Here is a 21,250-nt window from a genome sequence, read left to right as displayed (position 1 = left end):
GATACAATGAAGGGAAGTAACATTTTTGTAATGTATGCCAAAATATGGCTGGCTGTCTTATGTGAGACAGCACAGTCTGTACAAGAAAACCCATTTTACTTCATTTCTGTTTTTCTATTTTTTTTTAGCCAAGTCTATTGACTATAGATACCATAAAACTGGCACCAGCGAAACTTGCATTTGGGCCAGCATAGCAGTCTCCCAGCAAAGAGAGTTGCAAAGAGCGGGAGCACAGATGTAGGCATGGAGTTGATACTGGGAATAGGCAAAACAAAACCAGCTGCTGCCATTAAGTAAGACTGGGTAGGATCAGGCTGAAAAAAAAAGTGGGAGCCAACAGTAGGTCCTCTGGGAAATTCCTATGCCTTGTGGTTTGTTTAGCACCTTGCTTTGTGTATTTGTGATTTAGGTCTTATGTGAGAGTGCTGTTTTGCAGGATTTGCCATTTGAGCACTATGGGAGCATAAAGCATCACAAGGTGACCAGCTGGTCAGGTAAATCCACCAGGGAAATCCACATTCAGAGCAGACCTTGAAGTGTCACTGCTGTAAGATGCAAACTGCCGTGCAGTTCTACCACCACAGACATCCTGGCCCAGGAATGAGGCTTCTGTAGGAAAAAATAAAGGAGAAAAACCATTGCAGTCAGGACTGGATCTTAATACCACATACACAGGTAAGAACTGGAATGAATAAAATATACTGGGAAAAGCAATCAGCAGATATGCCACCTACATCAGGCTTAGCAGAACACCTCCCAGTACTTTCGCTCTGGACCAAATAGCAAAAGTCAATTTGCGGCTGATCAGACAAAGAAAGCTGCTTAAATCCCAGCTGAAGTGAGTTGCAGTGGGTGAACCATGGACTGAACAGTGATTAAAAAGAAAAGCTTTTTAAACTGTGGATTTAGCTAACATCTTTAAAACAGTATAGCTGTTTCCATTGTGCACTTCTGTATGACAGCCAGTACGCCGACTGTGACCACAGCCCATGGAGAAGCTGCTCGTGTTCATGCATGCAGAATTGGAAAAATCACCTGTCAAACAGATATGATTTCCCTCAAACAGCAAGTGATCAGCATTCAGCAACAGCCCTGTCTCGGCATGAAGCCTGGTAGGAAGTAAGAGTGTCATAGCAGAGAAATAAGATAATTGAAAAGGAAAATGTTTCAGCACTTGGGACTCTTCCTGCCAGTCTCTCTGAACTAAATCTCAACGACTGACTAGCAGACGGTGTCTGCCAATGTCTCTCTGTCAATGGAATAGGTTGGCCCTGACCCTCTTCAGAAAGTGAGACACATCAAACAAAAGACAACAAGACTCATCCTCATTTCAGCTCGCAGCTATTAATTTTACAGTGTGGCTCCTCTGAATAACAGATGCATAGCCAGAACTGTTCCTGGATTGGAAGTGATGGGTGACCAGTTTCCAGCACCTTGACTACTCTAATTACACTGACAAGCCTTCTGAAATCTCTGCTGTGGTCCTTCAAGTGAAACAAAAATGCAGATGATCCTTAATAGCATCTGCTGAGCTGTGAGGAACGAGAGGATTAATTAGTTGCAGTTCATAAGACAATACTATTAAAATCCATGAGTAATTGCGAAGTGCAATTGGCATTAATGATGCAATCACTGCAGCGCATGAAGGATGGAATTGGTCTCATCTATTTCACATCTGGAATGAAATATATTTATGTATGTATTATACTGTATGTATTATTATGTATGTATGTATTATGTATGTATTATTATGTATTGTATGTATTATATTGTATGTATTATATTTATTTATGTATATATGTATGCAGACACTGGCCCACTGCTTGGCTGGCTTGTAGCTCTGCTGCACTGTGCAGCCACCTGCCTCACCTGCAGGGTGCCACACCAGCAGACAAGCATCACCTTTATATCTCTGGGGTCCTCCAGAAACTGCAAGGCGGCCCCAGAGCATCCTTCCTCTCACTGGAAAGAATTATGTCTCACTCTGCTCTTTGGGCTCATGAGGTGTCCTGTGGAGGAGAGGTGTGCACTAGAACAGAGCGCATTTAAGCCTTCCTGTCCTCAATCCACCCTGGTGTTGTGCAGGATCTCCACCATCAGACACAATGCAGCCACACAGCTGCTGTCCCACGGTCTGACCTTGCTTTGGTATTTGCTGGGCATTGCCCAAGAACAAAGGGTTTGAGACCAAAATACCCAAAATACAATTTTGGAATGATTGAGGAAATCCAAGCTTCACACCTCAAATTCATTGTATCGAACAGTTTTGACACTTCCAGTAGTGTTTTTGTCCCCCAAACCATTATGTGATTTGCACTGCAGGAAGCAGTTCCCAGCCCCAAACTCATCATCTGCTGTAAGATCAATCCACAGTTGAGTGCAAGAGGTAAATACAGATAGGGAGCGGAGTACTGAGATCATGGAGAGCAGGTGCACGGGTTTCCAGTCATCACTGAAAGACTGACAGTGCTCAGCCCAGGGCCACCAGCTCTGCCCCACTGTAGTCAGCTCAGCCAGCTGAGCCCCCTTTGAGCAGTCCATCAGACCTTTAATCCAAGGAAAGGGATTTACAATTGCTTTCAGTGCAAAGTCTTAGCTGAACTATGCATATGTAATGAAGTTACGTGTTGAATGTTAGTGTGTAAGCATTTCTCTTTCTGCACCAGGAATCACAGAATCCTTAGAGATGGAAGGAACCTTTAAAGATCACCTAGTCCAACTCCCCTGCAATGAACAGGAACATCCACAGCTTGATCAGGTTGCTCAGAGCATGATCCAGCTGACCTTGAGTGTCTCCAGGGACAAGGCATCCACTGCCTCCCTGGGCAACCTGTTCCTTGGCACCACCCTCACTATAAAAAGGTTTTTAAAAAGTTTTCTTAAAAAAAAAAAAAAAAAAAAAGTCTTTCCTCCCAAAACAATCCAATTTTTCTATGTATATATTTTTTAATCCAATTATATATTAACTCTTTCATTAGACCTTAATGCTCAATATCAGAGAACCCCTGAAACTGGAGACATTTCATTTACATGCACACTCACTAGCAATAACGTGTGACTAACAGAAGAAAGACAGATGGGAAAATCCAAAAACTGTCAAGTTTGAGAAGTTTATTGGAGACGGTGGTTACTGCAGAAAAAGCTACTCAGGCAAGAGGGAAACCTCCCCCCATGTAGAGAGGGAACAATCCAAGTGCAACATCATTTCTTATGTCAAAGCATATGGGAAATTCATTGCAAAGGCATTAGGTTCTTCCCGTAAACTTGTAAAAGGAACTGGCATGGATTCAGTAGTAACTTTTAAAGCTTGACAATTTCTGGCCAAAGTAGAATGTGATCATTTATGCAATTGTTTTACTCTGTACTCAGAGCTGATGGAGAGTCCAATGTGAATTTGGAAAGATATAGTGTTTTTTATTTTATTCAAGTTAACTAATAGGCATTATGTAAATATACAGTCACGTATTTCCCAGGCTAAATATATACCATCTCACAAGAGTCAGTCTTGGCTTCCACTATAGGGAATGATGGACTGAAAGTGACTGTAACTCTGTGCGTGGAGACTCCAAAACTTCCTTCTTGGCTTTCCTGTGTAGTTCCATTAGAAAAAAATGATATTTGTTATTTAGAATAATAGCTCAAAATATCATCTCACCGTGAATCTAACAGCTCAAAGTGCAGTCACAGCACAAAAAATGTTAATTTATTTCTGATTGTTTTAAGCAGGTGAGTATTACAGCTGGGATTTCAAATGTCTGTATAAAAACCAAGCATGCAGGCCCTCTGCACAATACGGATTATTGTGGGTTTTTTTTTGCCTTTATATAACATGACAGTTTTAGGCTTTGCAATGATATGTCAGTTTAAGCCTCCAAACATTCAACTGTGTTGGGGAATCCTCCAGAGACTTATTCACATACCCAACTTTATGCACTGACGTCAATGGGACTCCATACAGGAAGGACCAAATGACCTTTGAACGTCACTTCCAGTCCTGTTTTAATCTGATTCACCACTGGAAAATTGCAGCATGGCCTGAAGTTCTCAAAGCTGGATCCTACATCACTGAGGTCAGAGACGAGTTGCAGTGATGGTGCACGAATTCCTGCAGGGATAGGTTCCCATGTGGACCCACGTATCTTGGGAAGCCTTGGAAAAATCACACACTGAAAGGATTTTCTAAGCAAACTCCTGCTGCCTTTTCTGATTGCTTCTTCTTGATCCCTGAAGAGACAGTATTTTTGATCACAGAGGATGTCTTTTCTATAATGTTTTGTACACCTCTGTGCTAGTGAAGATTCTTGCCCATTATGATCTTTCCATGCCAGGTCTTCGCTGCATGAATGCTGATGTCCAACAGAGAAAACTAGACATAACAAATAATGTTCTACAGCAACTTCCTCTCAAAATACACACACACAAAAATAAATAAATAAAGGCAGTGCACAATCTTCAAATTACCAGAAGTATTGTGATTTCATTCACATGGAATGTGGTCAGAACCTGCCTGTTTGTCTCAAAGCAGTCTGTGACTCAGAGCAAATACAATATGTGGTCATTTGGCATCACTTCTTGGAAACTAGTCATGTCAGTAGTTATAACAAGTAAAACTTCATGAGATCACTCTTTTAAAACTTTACATTCAGTTATTTCTTCTAAACATACAGGATATAAAATACACAAAGTCTAGAAAGGGTAATAACTCCACAGAAAATCTCTCAATATTTAGCTCATTCACTTGAAAATCAAGTACACAGTTTGCAACACGCAGAAAGGATTTGTCTGAAATAGTGTTTGCTGTGAATGCATTCATTACAATACACTTAAGTCATCATGGCAAGAGTCACACAACATTTATAGCATGTTTGTGCTGTAGCACATGTCCCATCAAAGACTACAAGAGAAACAGCAGGAAGATAGCATAGAAAATGGGATAACAGAAGGGCTCTTTAGAAGAAGTTACATTCATCAATCCAGTATAACATTACTGCCAGATTGCTTCATGTAAGCAGCTCTAGAGGTCTGTAAATGTACAGTGCACAGGTACTGCTTCCAAGGTGATTTCCAAGTTGTCAAGTTCAGTGCTTTTTTCTTCCTGCTCTACCACCTTTGTTGAATTCCTACTGCCCCTTGTCACTTGTACTTGGAGGTTGTTTTCCAAGGACTCACATTTGTGAGGGTAGCATCCTGTAGTGCTTAAACTCTCCTGGCAGCATTTTGGATAGCTTTTAAAGCATTCAAAAGTATGACTGCCCTTTTCAGAGGAAAAATAAGAACATCTTTGTGCAATCGGAAGAGCATTACAGCTGGATTCATTTTTGTCCTTAAATGTTCCCAGGCCAGTGTTGAATGTTGGTCTGTAGCTCTGCAGCACCTTGACACAAAAACAACACCTGACACATAACTGTTGAAGAACTGTGAAATCTTTGGCAATGGTACTTCGGAAATTGGGCTTCAGAAGAAGATGGATAACGGGGTTGTAGAGAGTGGAGGACTTTGCGAAGACAGCTGGAATAGCAAAGGCTAAAGGAGGAATCTTATCTATCGATCCAAAAGCTGCCCACATGGCAATGACAGCATAAGGGCTCCAGGCAGCAAAAAATCCAATGCACACAGCAATGCTCAGCTTGTTGACAAAAATAAATAAATAAATAAAAAAAAAGAGAGAGATATAAAACAGTGAATTAAAAAATTGCATGGATGAGAAGAACAGCTGCTGAAATAGTGTATGCATAAAACACCCTCCAAGTATATCTCAACTGCTCTCCAAACACATATTTGTCTAGCAACTTAAATCTGGCTAAGACTTAGTTCTGATAATAACTTCCAGAGTTAAAACATATCAGCTCTTACATTCCTTTTCCTCTTCACTGAATTACCTCTAAAACTCTTTTTTTACACCTAAAAAGAAGCCAACCTAAAAATACATATAAATATACATTCTGGGGAAACTTTAGTCTATAATACAAATTTGTTTGTATCTACTTTCTAGCTCACAAGCAATACTAGTTTTCCTGGCTAGGAAAAGTCTTCCATATTTTTTTTTCGGTTGTGCTCAACTCGAGTCACATGCAGGCATATGACAGCTGAAAAGCAGATAAATCAGGAAAGTGAATCAAAGTCATGAATTTAAATTAGTCTCTACCTCAGAATTACTAGTCCTACCAAGTAGTATCAAGAAAGCTTGACAAAGGCATTAAAAAAAATCAAAGTTTTTTTGGTATAAATAATTACAGAGATATGTAAAATGCAATAATAAATACTGAATCTATAATAAACTCTGGGAAATCTAAACTACACTATCAGCATTACAATGTACAGGCAGACCATCATGGAAGGGTACTGTTCTAAGCCTGTTTTATAAGTGAAGTACATGTACATTTTAGAGACAGAAACAAGATATTCATGCTCCTGAAGGAACTTCAGAAGTCCACATTTGTCAAAAGTACATATCCAGAAATGAGGAAGATACTATAAAATGCATTTGTAATAGCAACAGGACCAACACAATGAGAAGGTGTTACAAAGACAGAGGGAAACAGAATGCTCATATGTTTCAGAAGATCTAGGTTTGCAGAAAAAACTCCACAAAGCAAGAGTCTCCAATAATAGATCCTTCCTCAGTAGCAGTCAGCCTTTTAATGTGGCCAGGCTCCAACCCCTTCCAGTCACACAGGTGAATTGCCTTCACCTGTACTCCCGGGTCTGACCAGGTCTTTTCTCCAGGTGTTCAATCAGTGGTTCAGGCCATGACTCTGCAGTTACTGTACTTCAGATGCCCTTTAGAGTAGCATCAGATCCCCAAACAAGCAGAAGAAAATGTGTAAGGGAAGATTTTTTGTTTTCACTTGCTAACTGTGCCACCTGACTGAGCTGCCCTCTGCAAGCAGGAGTACAGAGCTGCTAACTAACTGCCTGAAGTGCAAATCCAACACTTTTCTGAGTGAGACTCTGACTATAGATTAAAGGTTGCAAAAATCATAGATTTTTTGATTGAGAGATTACATGGTTGTATTCATTGTGAAGTTGAGACAGGCCCTGAGCACTGAACACAAGCAGAAAACACATAGGATTCTTTTAAGGCACAGAAAGCCACTCAAAATGCTACTATTTTCTCCCTGACTTTAGTAGTTTCACAAACTTTATTTTGCAAAAGTAAATGTACAAATGGAAGAATAAATGGTGATTATCAAGAGACATATTACACAAGTTTGATGAGGAATGTCTGTGGTGTCTAACTGTTTTGCGAATCAAGCTAAAATCTGTTCATGAGTTTGCATATGTCCCTAGAAAACAATTTACTACAATGGTTCTATAGAAGAAATTTTCCTTTGATTGGTAAAAACCACTGGTTCTCCTGAAATCCAAAGCTAAATACTGCAGAATTGAAAAACAAGGTATTTTGAAAGAATAAGACTAGTTAAAAAAGATAAAGGAAAATCTATATGATGGGATTAATCTGAATTTTCTTTCTGTGGTGCTCTATTTCATTACATTAGCCGAAGGTCTGGCTTTACCTGTGAAAAAGCCAGTGCCGTGTGCATCAATTTTGTGATTCTGAACTGTCTATGGCCAGCACAAAAGGTTGAGACAAAAAGCAGTTTCTGTGGTAAGCAATATGCCTCAGCCCTTTAGAGTCACATTAAGAAATGGATATTAGAACTGATTGGTTCATTTCCCAGATGGCTTATTTATGGTAGCAATTAATCTTTGGGATTGCGATAGGTTTTGCTTTGTTTCTGTGAAAAGGCATTTGGCACGTACTTTCAAGGAGCTCTCAGCCACCTTCCTGAAAGGCATCCGTACAGCATTTAAAACAAAGTGAACATTCATCTTGCATAACTTTGGCTATCCAAAACTTCTATTCTAAGCCAAAGACAGTCAATGCTCTTTACAATGTCAAAAGAAAGAGAAAGCAAGTGATAACATCCAAAGTTATAAGTCTAAAATAGACATGATGCATGGCTCTCAGGTCTTTGTCACTGTCAAGTTTGAGCCTGACCTTAGGACACCTAATTTCAAGTGAAGTGCACCTAAACAAAAGGAACCCAATTCAAGATACTTGAGCATATCAACAATACAAATGTATACATGCATCCAGAAAGAGACTGTTATTATTATAATGTCATACCACATACTGAAAAGTCTAGAATTTAATAAAGTGTTTGCACAGCACCTGACACTCTTCCCACAGTAAGAAGTATGAGGAGTGGGCTAACCAGTGATGCAAGCATGAGATGGGAAAGAACACTGAGATTTTCATAAGCAGAACAAAAGAGAAGAGTTTTGGAGAGGCAGTTAAAAAGCAACATTTTAAGCATTCACAAGAATGATATATCTTCATGCTTTGCAGGCACATAAACCCACTGTCACCATGGCCACTACTGAAATGTACCACCCACCATCTCACTGTGCTCACATCCATTGTATAGTCTCCATAAAATGTCAGCATTGATGGGAGTCAAAGGGTGCCAATTTTTCCACATGGAGGTATTCAGTTCCACTTTGCTTCATACACACTTCCGTGTCAAACACCATTGTGTTAGACTGCCCCTTTGCTGCCATCCACCACACAGTAACAAAATGTAATGGAGTACTGGTGGGAATGTTCAACCCCTACTGCTCTACCACCAGTATCTGCCTCTGATATAGTGGGCCAGTGTAATAAAATCAGAGGCATTACTTTCACAGCAGACACCATAGGTAAGGCCATGACATGATTTTTTTTTCTTTCCTTTCACTTTTAGAGTAATTGCTATGGATGAAACCATTCTGCTGAGGAATAGGAAGTTAATCCTACAAATTGTTTCTGAAAGGGCATGTGGAACTATTTTCAAAATCTGAGATTTGTCCAAATGCATGCTTACAAACAGCTAATTAATTCCTTTGGTTCAAATATTTGTATGCCTTAAGGGACTATTACAACCTCTATTTCTTCTTCTGTAAAATAATAAGCCAGAGAGCCAATGCTTTGCTAAAATGGAGGACGCAGAAAAAGAAATTAGAGATTCACAGGCTAAGTTTTGGAAATTCATGCCTTAAATTTTACTCCTCCCTTCAATCAATGAAGGACTAAATAATGAGAAACAAAATAAAAGTGGTTAAATACTGTTACAGCATCTAGGAGGATCTTGGATGTGCTCCTGAAATTGCTTAATCCTGAGGAAGTCCTGAAGAAGCAGTAATCTTCTTCATTTTAGCTTGCATTCATAATATTTATCCGCTTTAACCTAACCATACTACCCTACCTCTAACAACCCACCACTAAATCAAGTCCCTGAGCACCACATCCAAATGGATTTTAAACATATTCAGGGATGGTGACTCAACCACCTCCCTGGGGAGCCTATTCCAGTGCTTATTCCAGAAACTGGCATACACATGCACTTGTGAAGAAAGCAGATGGGAACAGTGTCCGTTTTATGCATTTTAATTGATATTCACGATACTCTATAATAATACAAGCAATTTCAGTAGTTAGCCAACCTTGTAAACTCATGAGCACAAAAACCCTAATACCAGTAGACAACTCACATTTGATTTTCTAAAAATCCTGCTATTGTCATTCTAAAATAGCACAGAAATAAGCCTAGCAGATAGATCTTTTAATGCTGCAAGTACATTAGTAAGAATGAATATTATCTGTATTTTGTTGCTCTTTTTTATTAAAAAAAAAATCAACTTCTACTAAAACCAACAAATACACTGAAGGAGGACTTAACTTGATACTGTGACCTAGCTACAATTATATGGCTTAGAAAAGACGTAGCAGCTTAGTGTACAGGGCAATACAGATTAAAGCAAACTGCAGGAACCTGGGAAATGTTCATGGTAACAGAGGAACCAATCAATGACAACTACTTAGAATCTTGAGGCATCAGCTGCCAAGGGAAAGCTTTAGGAATCATGTATCTGGGCTTAGACTGACTTTAACTGTTTAAGTCTTGCTGTAAGTGCCCAGGTCGCTTTCTGGATTTGGTTTTTCAAGACTAACACAACACTCAAGCTCTTCAGCTGGAGTTGGATCAGAGAGCAGAGGTAGAGGACAGATCTGACCAAGACTCCTAAGTTACAGCTCCTTGGTTTCAGAGGCAGGATAAGGTCAGGTAAGGTCAGAGGGAGAATGGGCTGCAAATTGTCTCTAATTTGACAGAAGCTACAATTTTTCCAGCTGGAAGATTTACATTTCAACAAATAATCATTCCAGGTAAACCATAACATTGACCTATTTGGAATGGTTTGCTTTTGCAGAATTTCTTAAGCAAAAAATAAACCTAAAAGAGTCTCGTCTCTGCTCTTATGAGTTTGATTAAATCACGTCTCCAAGAGGCTATTATATAAAACTACATCTTTTTTGTATTGTTATTCCAGGGTGAGACTCGCAGATAAACAGTTTCAGAGCAGCCCTTGTCAAAGACTATATTATCTAACAGTGAAGATCAAAGCAGTTCTCAGGGGAAAAATACCAGATAAAAATAAATAACTAAAAAAATCAGAGATGACAAAGAATAAATACTTGTCAGTAGATGATAGTGATTCAAGAAGCCTACCAGCATCAACCTACATGATATTTCAGAATGAGTTTGTGTTGACATCACAAATGAAGAGATGGAGGGGACCATTCATTTTTCCAGTTTTTATTAGAAGGAACTCATAAGAATGACAAGAAATACTGAGCAAAATGTGCATGCACATTTTTGAGTGTTACAAGCTTACAGAGTAAGCAGAATCTAAGTCTCACTGAACAGGATTATGGAGGTCAGTTAAGTTACAAAGAGTCTAGAAAGTTAAAGAATTAAAGAGTTGTATTCTGTAGTTAAGTGAAAGATGTAAGAAAACAAATGTGTACTGCAAATTCAGACTTGAGGCAGAGATATACATAAAACCTTTAATAGGAAAATGTTTCATCTAAGGGTTATTGCAAATAACAAATAAATAATACAAGAGAATACTCTTCAGCTCTTGAACTGCTTGGATTGAAGATGATATTTAGGTTGCAAAACCATGCCATAGGCAGGAGAATATTGTTTCTCACAATGATTAAAACCAAGACACTCAAAGAGAGAGACCAGACACATTAAGATGTCTAGTGCAGCTATTCTGATAATTTGAAGAGAGATGTCAAAGAGTTCAAACTTGCTAATATGGAAAAAAGAAATAAGATCATCTATGTAGAAGCAGATCTGAGAGGTATCCAATTGTATTTGCAGATGACTGAATCCATTCACATTTATGAACAAAGAGAGAATATAAGGTAAACAGACTCTAAGAAGAAAGTTGATAAGGAAGATACTTAGCATGTAGAAATAATTAGAGAAATTAGAGAAGGATTAATGAAAATAAAGAAAAGACAAAGATTTTCTCCATGAATATAATGAACAGAATCAAGAAGTAACATTCTCTAAGCCTTTCCAGAAGCATAATATATAAAGTGTGAAGTACACCTAATGCAAGGCTCCTCTTCTTATGCTATATAATATTTATTGTTTAGTTTATTTATTTATTTCCTGGAATATAGTTTGGCGGTAGGAAACAAATTTCCACAACAAATTCTGTGACTAGATTTAATTTTACTCTATGAGCCAGTGAAACCTGAAACTTACAAACCTGAGAAGGCTTTGGTTCATGAAGTTTTTATGAAGATACACTGTTCTATAACTTTTGTCCAGTATTCAATTATACACAAATGAATTTGATTTTGTTTTTGTTTTAAAAAGCCTTTAATGATACTAAGTTAGAAAACCTAGATCCCATCAAATGCCTGTAACTGGGCAAATGAATTCACTGACTCAGAACCAGTTCCTTACCATGAGGCTGAAACACACTTCCACACAGGGCTCCAATCCATCAGAGATGACATTACCAGGATTTTTTTGAATGATACTACTAGATGCACACAAAGACACCTGACAGAGTTCTTACAGACCCTTATTTATAGAGTATAAATAGGTATACTTCTGTGTGAAATGGCTTTTGAAAGTATACTGCAAAAGGGGCTGACTGTGAAGCTTTAATAAAACAGGCTCAAGGGAGATGCACAATAGTAGATGCTAAAAAAATAAAAAAATAAATAAAAGCTGATCATGGGAGACCTCATAAGCATAGAGAAATAAAGTTTCTGGGAATACCAAAAAAACAACCTGAACACCAAGACCCAACATTAGAGATTCACTGTTAGGAAATGTTTCCTGACCTTATCACTGATATCTGAAAAGGCAGAGTCTTTTGTACTGTAAAATACTTATGTTTTCATTTAATGTTTCTAAGTCTTACCCCATTATCAATGTCATTTAAAAGTCCAGATTTTCCACAGAAATGTTCCAAATAATTTCTTTAAGGAAAAGTATTAAAGCTCACTTTTCACCAATAAGGAAGCTCTGTGAACTTATTTATCATCCCCCCAGAAGCATCACAGCTATTACTTGCATGTTTAGGAATTCATTGCCATAGAGTAAACCTGCACAAGACAGTTCTGCTTTCTGAGATGAAAATATAGTAAGGACCGACTTTTCCTTCTTTATCTCCTCACGATTTTTTGGTTTATTGAATGGTGCTGCCCCATTGCAGCAAAAGCAGTTTGTCAAAGACTAAGTTTTAGATACCTTGACAGTAATGGCTTGCACGTTGTTTATCCTGGTGGGGCCAGAGACATGCTGCTCCACTGCTCTCCTAGATTCTTTCACTGTTACCAGAATAAGTGAGTAGGAGGTGACAATGACTCCACAGGGGAGAATAAAACAGAAAACAAAGAGAACAACAGTATATGACATGGACATGACATCTACGTTGGTTGATTGCCAGTCAATGCAGCAAGCTGTGCCATAGGGCTCCTCTCCATACTCTCCCCAGTGAGCAAGGGGTGAACAGGCAAATATTGCTGCATAGGTCCAAGCACAGGCTATCAGTATTTGTCCATGTTTTCTCCTGAATCTGTTGCCTGGAACACACAAAACACTCAGTGAAGACCAGCAGACAGCAGTGCTGTAAACTCCAGTTAAATCAACAATCAAAGATCAATTAATAGGCCCTTGTATTACATACTGGAAATTTCCTTTTTCTTTTTTTTCCTTCTCTCAGGAATAATGCTCTGTAATCTTCTACAGATTGCTTCTCAAAATACTGTCTGCAAAATAACTAAACCCAAGTAATTGATCCATGGAGTTCACCAGCCATTACACTAAAAGAAACTTTCTTTCCTTTTCCTGTCTGAGCAAGATACTGGGTTGGGTTTTTGTTTTGAACACAAAATTTAATCATTTTGAATAGGTTTTTGCTCTGAGCTTATTATCACTCAATAATACAATGGAGCCTTGGTCCACAAGTAGGATTCACAATGGACTGAAAACTTCACAATTGCAATAAGACTGGATGAAGGCTAAGGTAAGTTTTGGTATTTTTTTTGACATAACTTTCAAAGTAGTCATTGACTAAAGAAAACCTAAAAGAGAGGAGTCTTTACAAGAAGTGCATATCAGTATTATTTTTTTCTTTTTTCTAATAAGGAAACAAGACAGAGGAGTAACCATAACCTCTGTTCAAAGAGTAGTTTAGAAAAACAGAACTCTCAGCAGAAACATATTTATTTCCTGACTTACAGTAAGATTATTAATATTAATTAATTAATTAATTAAAAATATTGGGAAACGGAAAAAAAAAAGGGTTTCCTGTAATAACAGATATTAAGCATTTGTGTGAATGCTCCAAAGAAGATTTTGTTTCTCATGTCATGCTTTCAAATTTGCATGCAAATTTTGCTGAAATCTGATCTCTTGAATAGAAATCTAAGGGATACAAATAAATATATGAAGATATTTACTAAAACAGAAAAATATTTAAATGAAGGTCTGCATTCTAAGATTGACCTATGCTGTGCTGAGAAAGCAAGTGGGTAAAAGTGAGATTTAGATTCTCTTTAAATCACTATTAGCTCTAGATTTCCCTACCTTCAGCTGCTTGCTTCTCAACCACAACAGAAGACCTCACTGTAACAGATAAGCAAAAAGTATTACCTCCAAAAATTAACACTTATAGAGTATAAGGGATGTGTTGCCAGATGAATGCTGCACTGGAAATTTTAATCTGTAGCAGAATTTATATTCAATACAAATTGTTCAGCTGCTAAATGAGCATTTAGAGTTCCTAACAATCACAGAACTGTAGGGGTTGGAAGGGACCTCTAGAGACCATCTAGTCCAATCCCCTGCCAAAGCAGCTCCCTAGCCCAGGTTGCACAGGTAGGCATCCAGGAGGGTCTGAAACGTCCCCAGAGAAGGAGACTCCACCACCTCTCTGTGCAGCTGTGCCACTGCTCCGTCACTGCACTGGGAAGAAGTTCCCACACACATTTGTGCGGAACTTCCTATGCTTCAGTTTGTGGCCATTTCCTGTTTTTCTATCACCATACACTCTGGAGAAGAGTCCAGCCTCAGACATTTGCCTCCTGCTAATGATCTGCATTCCTCAGATTCTCAAAACCATTAACCAGATAGCACTTTTCTCTTTAAAAAGTTAGTCTGTCTGCCAAAACTGTCTGATTTTCTTAGTCTGATTTTTTTCTTGATTGTGAAATTCTGTTAAAAAGTAAAGATGCTATTTGAAATAGGGGTTGGCAAAAAGAGTAAGAGCATCAGCTATCAACATAAATCTATATGAATAAATCTCCATTTAAATGTAACAATGAGCTCTAAAATCATTCATTTACTCAGGTTAGCCCTGCTTTCAGCTCAGAACTCTTATTTCATGTCATCAAATTGTCACCATAGTTAAAAGAGATTAAGAGTAATTATTTGCATAATAATTATGCAAGAAGGACAATAAGCCTTACAGTTAGATCTTAACGATCACAGAACAAGTGCATTGTTTGATCAGATGTAAAAGCTCTGCTATGAAAATAATCACAAGGATACACAACACAGAAATGAACACCTACGTTCACATGGAAAAACCGAGATCTTAGACAAAAACAGTAACTTACCATAAGCTGGAAAACAAATTTTGAGGCAGCACACGATACTCAGTAATGTCAGTGTTGAGAGACTACAGATCCCAAAGAGCAGCCCACAGAATGCATAGATCAGGCAAATGTGTTTCCCATACAACCACCTAGTAAATAATCATGAAAGTTAACATATATATGCCATTCTTCTTTTTCAAGTACAACACAAACTTGTAGAAATACATTTATACCTGTTGTCTTACACATAAATAAATAAGCCTGCATTATCAAATTATTTGCTGACTGGTGATCAACTCCAGAAGAGATTCTCAATGGAAAAACTTAGAGACAGTAATGTGAACATACGTCCTTTTGTTATTATGATTCACATTTGAGCCCTTTTATTTTTATGAAACAAAGCACTAACTTAAGGATAAAGACTCTGAAAACCAAAACAATAGTCAAACTTGTCATCACTATCAGGCCAAGGTTGTAAGTTTTTGTTTGCTTGTTTGTTTTTTCAAGTTGTGTTTCATCAAAACCAACAGATTTTCTTGTGAAGGTTTTCCAGAGGAAGAGAAATTTGACCTGAATCATTGTATCTCCTCGCATTCTACTCTGAGGCGTGCAGGATTTGTGGTAGTAGTAATCAAAAGATTTTGAAGACTGGCTCCGCTTCATCAGCATAATTAGCAATATTTTAACCAAGTGTTAAAGAAGATCACAAAAAGCAGATATTGAACAATGATTATTGACTGAATTAATGTGGACAAAGAGGACAGAAGTAGGAATTAAAAATTAAATTCAGAGTGCTGGCTTAAACTATTTATTTTTAAATTTAGGTATAACAAGTAAATTCATTTTTGTTTTCACACTACCAAATTTTTAATTTTGCACAAATTAAAAAAAAAAAGGAAAGAAGCATTTCACCATCACTTGAATATTACTAGCCATGAAGAATACATGCAGTAAGTAGATGATGTTTGGAACAAAATCTTCTAAGCCCTGCAGAAATCCAAATGATAGTAACCTCAAAGAGACATGAACATTAATTAACACTAACAGCCCATGTATCTGCTATTATCATAGCATACTCTGCTCAGTCCCTCTAGTTAATTTCCACTGTTACAACAGTGGTAGATTAATTTAGTCTTCCTCTCTGGCACAAACCTCCAAAGCCTGCAGAGGGTGTTGAATATCACATGCATAGTGGACAAACCTGTGTGAAAGGCTGGAGGTTATAGCCAGTGGGTATAATGTCAGTGTCATTGCAAGGTCACTGATGGCAAGGTTAATAATGAAATATTCTGCTGGCTTCAACAAATGCTTTTTCTTGTAGGAGACGTATAGGAGAATACTGTTCCCACACAAGGAGCATATTCCTGTAAAGAAACACAACATGAAGAATTTAGAATTTACTGTAGAATTTAGAATTGAATTAGATTGTATATAAGGAAAAATCTTCCTCTGCAGCAAAACACTTGAACAGGTTGCCCAAAGAGACAATGGATGTTTCATCCTTGGAGACATTCAAGGTCAGGCTGGACTGGCCTGAGAGAGCAACCCGATGTAGCTGGAGGTGTCATTTCAGGGGAGCTGGACTACATGATCTTTAAGGGCCCCTTCCACAAATGAATCTATGAAATATTTACTTCATCTATTTTTATTTTCCTGTGCAGGAATAATGTATTTCCACAGTCAGGATAGTTAGCCATCATAGTATTTATCAGATTAACTTGTCTCTTATATTCTATTTGTGATTTACTCATCTTTATATTTCAAATAGTTCTAGAAATTTTTTATTATCCTTCTTCTTTCATCTAATCTATCTACAGAGATTTAATTAGTAGTATCGGAGTGGCCATTTAACATAATTTTGTCCTCTAAGCTAAATGAGCTGTCAAAAAATGTTTTATTATAGGAAGTCGGCATTAAGCCAGAGATGTCATTCAAGTGCTGACTTTTCCCTAGTTTCAGGTCTACAGTTCTCCATTTGGTAGCCCTTCCTTTCTCTTTGAGACCTCTCAGAGGTTCCTGTTAGAGTTTCTAGTAATAACAGACAATAAAGTAAGAATATTGATTAATACATGAAAGGGAAAAATCTAGTTTTGTCTATAGTACGGGTAGATAACAACAATTATCTTCGCAAGTACCACTTTCAGTATGAGATCTGCCAAGAAACTTAAAACTACAAGTAATCTAACAGAGGACAAACAACTCACTACCTTTAAATTAGCCACTAAAACCTATCACAGTTAGACAATTTTTGACGAGAGAGAGCAGTCAAAGAACTGAGTTTTAGATATTCTTTTACAGATACACTAGAGAAATTCTTTCATAGGTAGCTTTATAAGCTCCGTGGACATGATAATGCCTAAGGAACTGAAGGGTACCATCATGTAAAGTTAAGCTACATAAGTGTAAATTTAAGCCACTGAGAAGAGTCCAAGTGCTTTTGTGAACTTGTTCTGGCTTTGGAAAAAGTATCGTTTTACTTATAGAATGTAGGTAAATGTAGATATAGATATTGAGTTTAGCAAGTTGCATAGAGACCTACAACACAAACCAACACTGGCTCTTTAAACACATAAGAGAATACGCCTAATTTAATGACACCCTCAGTCAGGTTATTGAAAAAACAGGTTATTTCCTAAATGTTTGATAGACTATGATTTTTCCTTTTAAATGAAATAACAGACTATCAGGTTACACTAGGCAGTGATTCTGAATTCCTCTCTGTCACTGGTGTCCTTAAGCCCTTCCTCTGAATTCTAATTCTGCAACAGTGCAATAATTTTGCAAAGAAATTTACAATTTTGTTGGTGTCAACAAATGGATCCAAGTACTCAAACAAGATCAGGCCCTTTTCTGTAGTCTTACAAATACACTGCATATGTTTTTTAAGCTCTTCAGATCTTTGCCACTGTAGATGCTGGAGGCAAAATCTGATGAGCGACTCAGTAGTTGGAATGTGGTTGTTTATCATGGGATTCAGAAAATGAAAATTAAAAAGAGAGTTCTGAAGAACACCATGATGCATGATTAGCTGAGTAGATATGAGGGAGGAGGTACATGTAGTAGATATAGATGAAATCTTCTCTATTTTACCAGCAATTGTTTGTTGTTGATGGCGTATGGAAAATACCAAAAACAGAAATAAAACTAAATCAGAAAAATTCAAGTCTATCTGGTGGGAGAAATACAGCATGAGGTTTCTGCTGGGAAATGATTAGCTGAACCAGGTCTGCAAACTCAGGAATGCAAACTCTTCAAGGACTTCTCCCTCTAAATTGATCTGTATTGTCCAGACAATTTCTTAAACTCAGCTGTCCATATAATCCAACAGAAATAGGGCTTATATTCACTTAATTTTTTTCAGTATTGAAAAAATATACTGAACAATTTGTGAACATTTGAAACCATTAAGATGCCAACATTCATTGACAGCTGATAGGGATTAAAGACACAGATTCACTTCCTGTTAGCATATTTATCTTGTACTAATCCCATACTTCAGGGTTAATATTTGTTGTCTCTTATCCTTCCATGTTAAGGTATTCATTTAAGTTCTACATATTTTTTCACTATCTTGTGAAGCACCAGACAGAAGCCATGTTTTGTGTCCTTAGCCAAGGGGTCAGTCATTGCATGTCAGCTGTCAGGGTTGCCTTTTCCTTTCCTCTGATTCATGATTTATTGACCAATATCATTAGGATTGGATCTGAATTTTGGATAAGGACTATGGAGGAGGGATTTGCCTCCTCTGTAACAACACAGCCCATTTCTCTGAAATCTCACCTTCTAATGCTGTGACTGTACACACTGGCCATAAGCCTGATCTTTTTGGCACCTTATTCAAGGACCATAATGACTACAGCTTCTGGTATTTTTCTTCAGATATCATAAGGAGCCAGGATACACCGTTCTATGATTCGCACTGAGGTGCGGAACATAAAAACTCTCACTGAGACTCAATGACAGTTACACAGATACCAAAAAATGCCAGTCTCAAAATCCAGCATGTCTGTCCAGTTTTATGCTCCTAACAATAAATAAAGCTTTTGTTCCTACAACAAAACAGAGGATAAAAACTTCTTAATGATGTTACCCTGTACTTTTTCCCCTTTTTGAATACATAGAAGCTTGCCCTTTGTCAAAAACAAATTTTACCTTTTTTTGTTTCTCTTACATCAAACATTAGAAAAGCTCTATAAACATATATATCATAAAATTATGCTTACCAAAGACTATATAACAAGTTCCAACAACAATATCAGCTGCTTCTGTTATTTTGGACTGGAATGTTGAATTAGTAAAAGATGGGCCCATCTGAAAACAAACAAAACCAGGATATGGTATTAGAAATGTAGTATAAAAGCAAATGTCTACAAGCTCTCTATAAGGCAATAAGGTGTATTCTGGGTAAAGAACAGGAAGGATTTCATTTTATTTTTTGAATCAGCAGATAATTTATCTGAATAAAGGTTGTGAAGAGGACAGAGCCAGGCTCCTTCCAGTGCCAGGACAAGAGACAATGAGCAAGAGGATCCTTCCGAACATCAGGCAGCAATTCTGTGCTGTGCAGGTGATGGAGCAGTGGCACAGGCTGCCCAGAGGCTGTTTGTAGGGTCTTCTCCTCCAAGACCTTCAGCAGCCACATGAATGTAGGCCTGGGCCCCTGCTCTGGTCTCCATGCTGCAGCAGGGGTTGGACCCAATGAACCCAGAGGGCCCTGCTAGCCTCAGCTTGTCTGAAATCACAGAAGAAATCACAGCCAAGAACTGATACCTAGGTAAACACATTTCAATTAATTTGAGGTCCTCATCTAAATTTGAGAACATCACAACACTACAGCTGCAACTGGTAAAGAATGTCTTACATGTATGTAGTACTTGTATAAAGTCTTCAGCTAGGAGACAGTGTGACAAGTCGATGGGATTTGTTCAGCTTTCCCTAGAAAACTTCTTTGCAAAGACAGCTACACTGATGAAAAAGAGCTCCTGTCAACTGTGTTCATGATGGTCTGAGAGATGTACTGGCATAACTCAGAAAAATGCCAGAATTAACATCTACTGTCATCTGCTATTCTTGTATTCCCTTTAGGAGTCTACAAGGGTCCAGCTCTGTGACCAGACCTTTCTGTTCCTGCTCAGTACCGTGAGGTTGGCATTAACTTGTGTACTGCAATACTCTTGCTAAAGATAGACTCAGCTACTTAGACACTCTCACATACAGGATGTAACACGCCATCTTATTAATTGGAAAAGACCTAATTTTCCTTCTAGCACAATATGTATGCATATATATGGTTTCTCAAATGAAGTTTATTCTCCCCATGATCCATTATTTTTTTCCACACAACCTCCTATTTCTTTAACTGCCCTAATTCAGGGCACTACCACTACAGACAACAAAGGGGCTACATGTTTCTTCACTAGGCATTTCACCATGAGGAATGTAAAACAGTGTAAAACAACGAATGTTTATACTCTAATCCTTTTGCCAATATTTCTGTCATTTATTAAGCAGAAGCAGGAAGATTTCACATCATAAGTCTCGTCGTTTCCTAATGGTCAGTGCTGCTGCATGTGACTGCCCTCAAGAGACAGTAACCAAAATAGCAATGGGACGTTCAGCTGCTTCTTCCCTGAGGCAAGCTCTTCACAAGGAAAAGCCAACCTCCTGCCAGACATTACTACTACATTTTCAGTATTTCCTATCAAAAGCAAACTTGATGTTTAGTAAAAGAAAAGGCAGTCAACCCTATAAAATACAGTTCTTCAGCTAGTCATGAGCTCTTGAAGTCTACTGAAACTCCTGGTTTTCCATCATGCTGTGCTCTTAGATACTCTTAGATTTTATTCATATTGTTTCTATCACAGCAATATGGATAGCAAAATGAAATGCTGAGAAAAAAGGAGTTTTCTTCAAATTGTACAGCCCTGGCTAGGCTGAGGCAGAGCAAAATTTAAGCCACAGTGCTAATGTAAAGAAATAATAGAATTTTTAACTAAAATCATACCTTCTCAGGATGAGTGAAGCCTTTTTGAAGTAGAAATCCCAAGCTCGAGTAAACTTATCCTCTTAAACAGTTCCCAAGCATCTATATTATTGCTGACTTTTACAGTAATTTTTAAGTTAGATACAAACACTGATTAATTTTGTACATCAGTAGTCAACAGCTCTGAGGGAGTTACAGAAATAAGAGCTCTGGGGAAAAATAAAAAGGCATCACTTTTAGAAAATGTGGATGAAGCCATCTTGAAAGTGGAACTGAAGAACTAAAAGGACTGCATGCTGACTGCTCAAGAACCA

General features: G+C 37.9%; 1 protein-coding gene across 1 annotated transcript; it reads right to left on the bottom strand.

The window, feature by feature from the left end:
- Positions 1–5,014: 5,014 nt before the first annotated feature.
- On the bottom strand, positions 5,015–19,264 carry LOC136059328 (opsin-5-like). Its single transcript, XM_065753449.1, has 5 exons — positions 19,177–19,264; positions 16,155–16,317; positions 14,975–15,102; positions 12,603–12,937; positions 5,015–5,626 (listed from the first exon to the last, which is right to left on the bottom strand). The coding sequence occupies exons 1-5, from the start codon at positions 19,262–19,264 to the stop codon at positions 5,015–5,017; spliced, it is 1,326 nt and encodes a 441-aa protein (XP_065609521.1).
- Between the last annotated feature and the right edge of the window lie 1,986 nt (positions 19,265–21,250).

This window comes from Cyrtonyx montezumae, unplaced genomic scaffold (assembly GCF_038088225.1).
Source record: "Cyrtonyx montezumae isolate F1298 unplaced genomic scaffold, pur_monq_1.0 scaffold_8, whole genome shotgun sequence".
NCBI classification, from domain to species: Eukaryota; Metazoa; Chordata; class Aves; order Galliformes; family Odontophoridae; genus Cyrtonyx; species Cyrtonyx montezumae.
The sequence above is the reverse complement of the archived record's forward strand: the minus strand, read 5'-3'. Positions and strand labels throughout refer to the sequence as shown.

Excerpts from the sequence above, each read along its gene's own strand:
- LOC136059328 (XM_065753449.1), bottom strand. The coding sequence starts at position 19,264 with ATGGGCCCATCTTTTACTAATTCAACATTCCAGTCCAAAATAACAGAA. Across the intron at positions 15,103-16,154 it reads ACCTCCAGCCTTTCACACAG|GTGGTTGTATGGGAAACACA; the intron begins GTTTGTCCACTA and ends ATTATTTACTAG. Across the intron at positions 12,938-14,974 it reads AATTTGTTTTCCAGCTTATG|GCAACAGATTCAGGAGAAAA; the intron begins GTAAGTTACTGT and ends TGTGTGTTCCAG.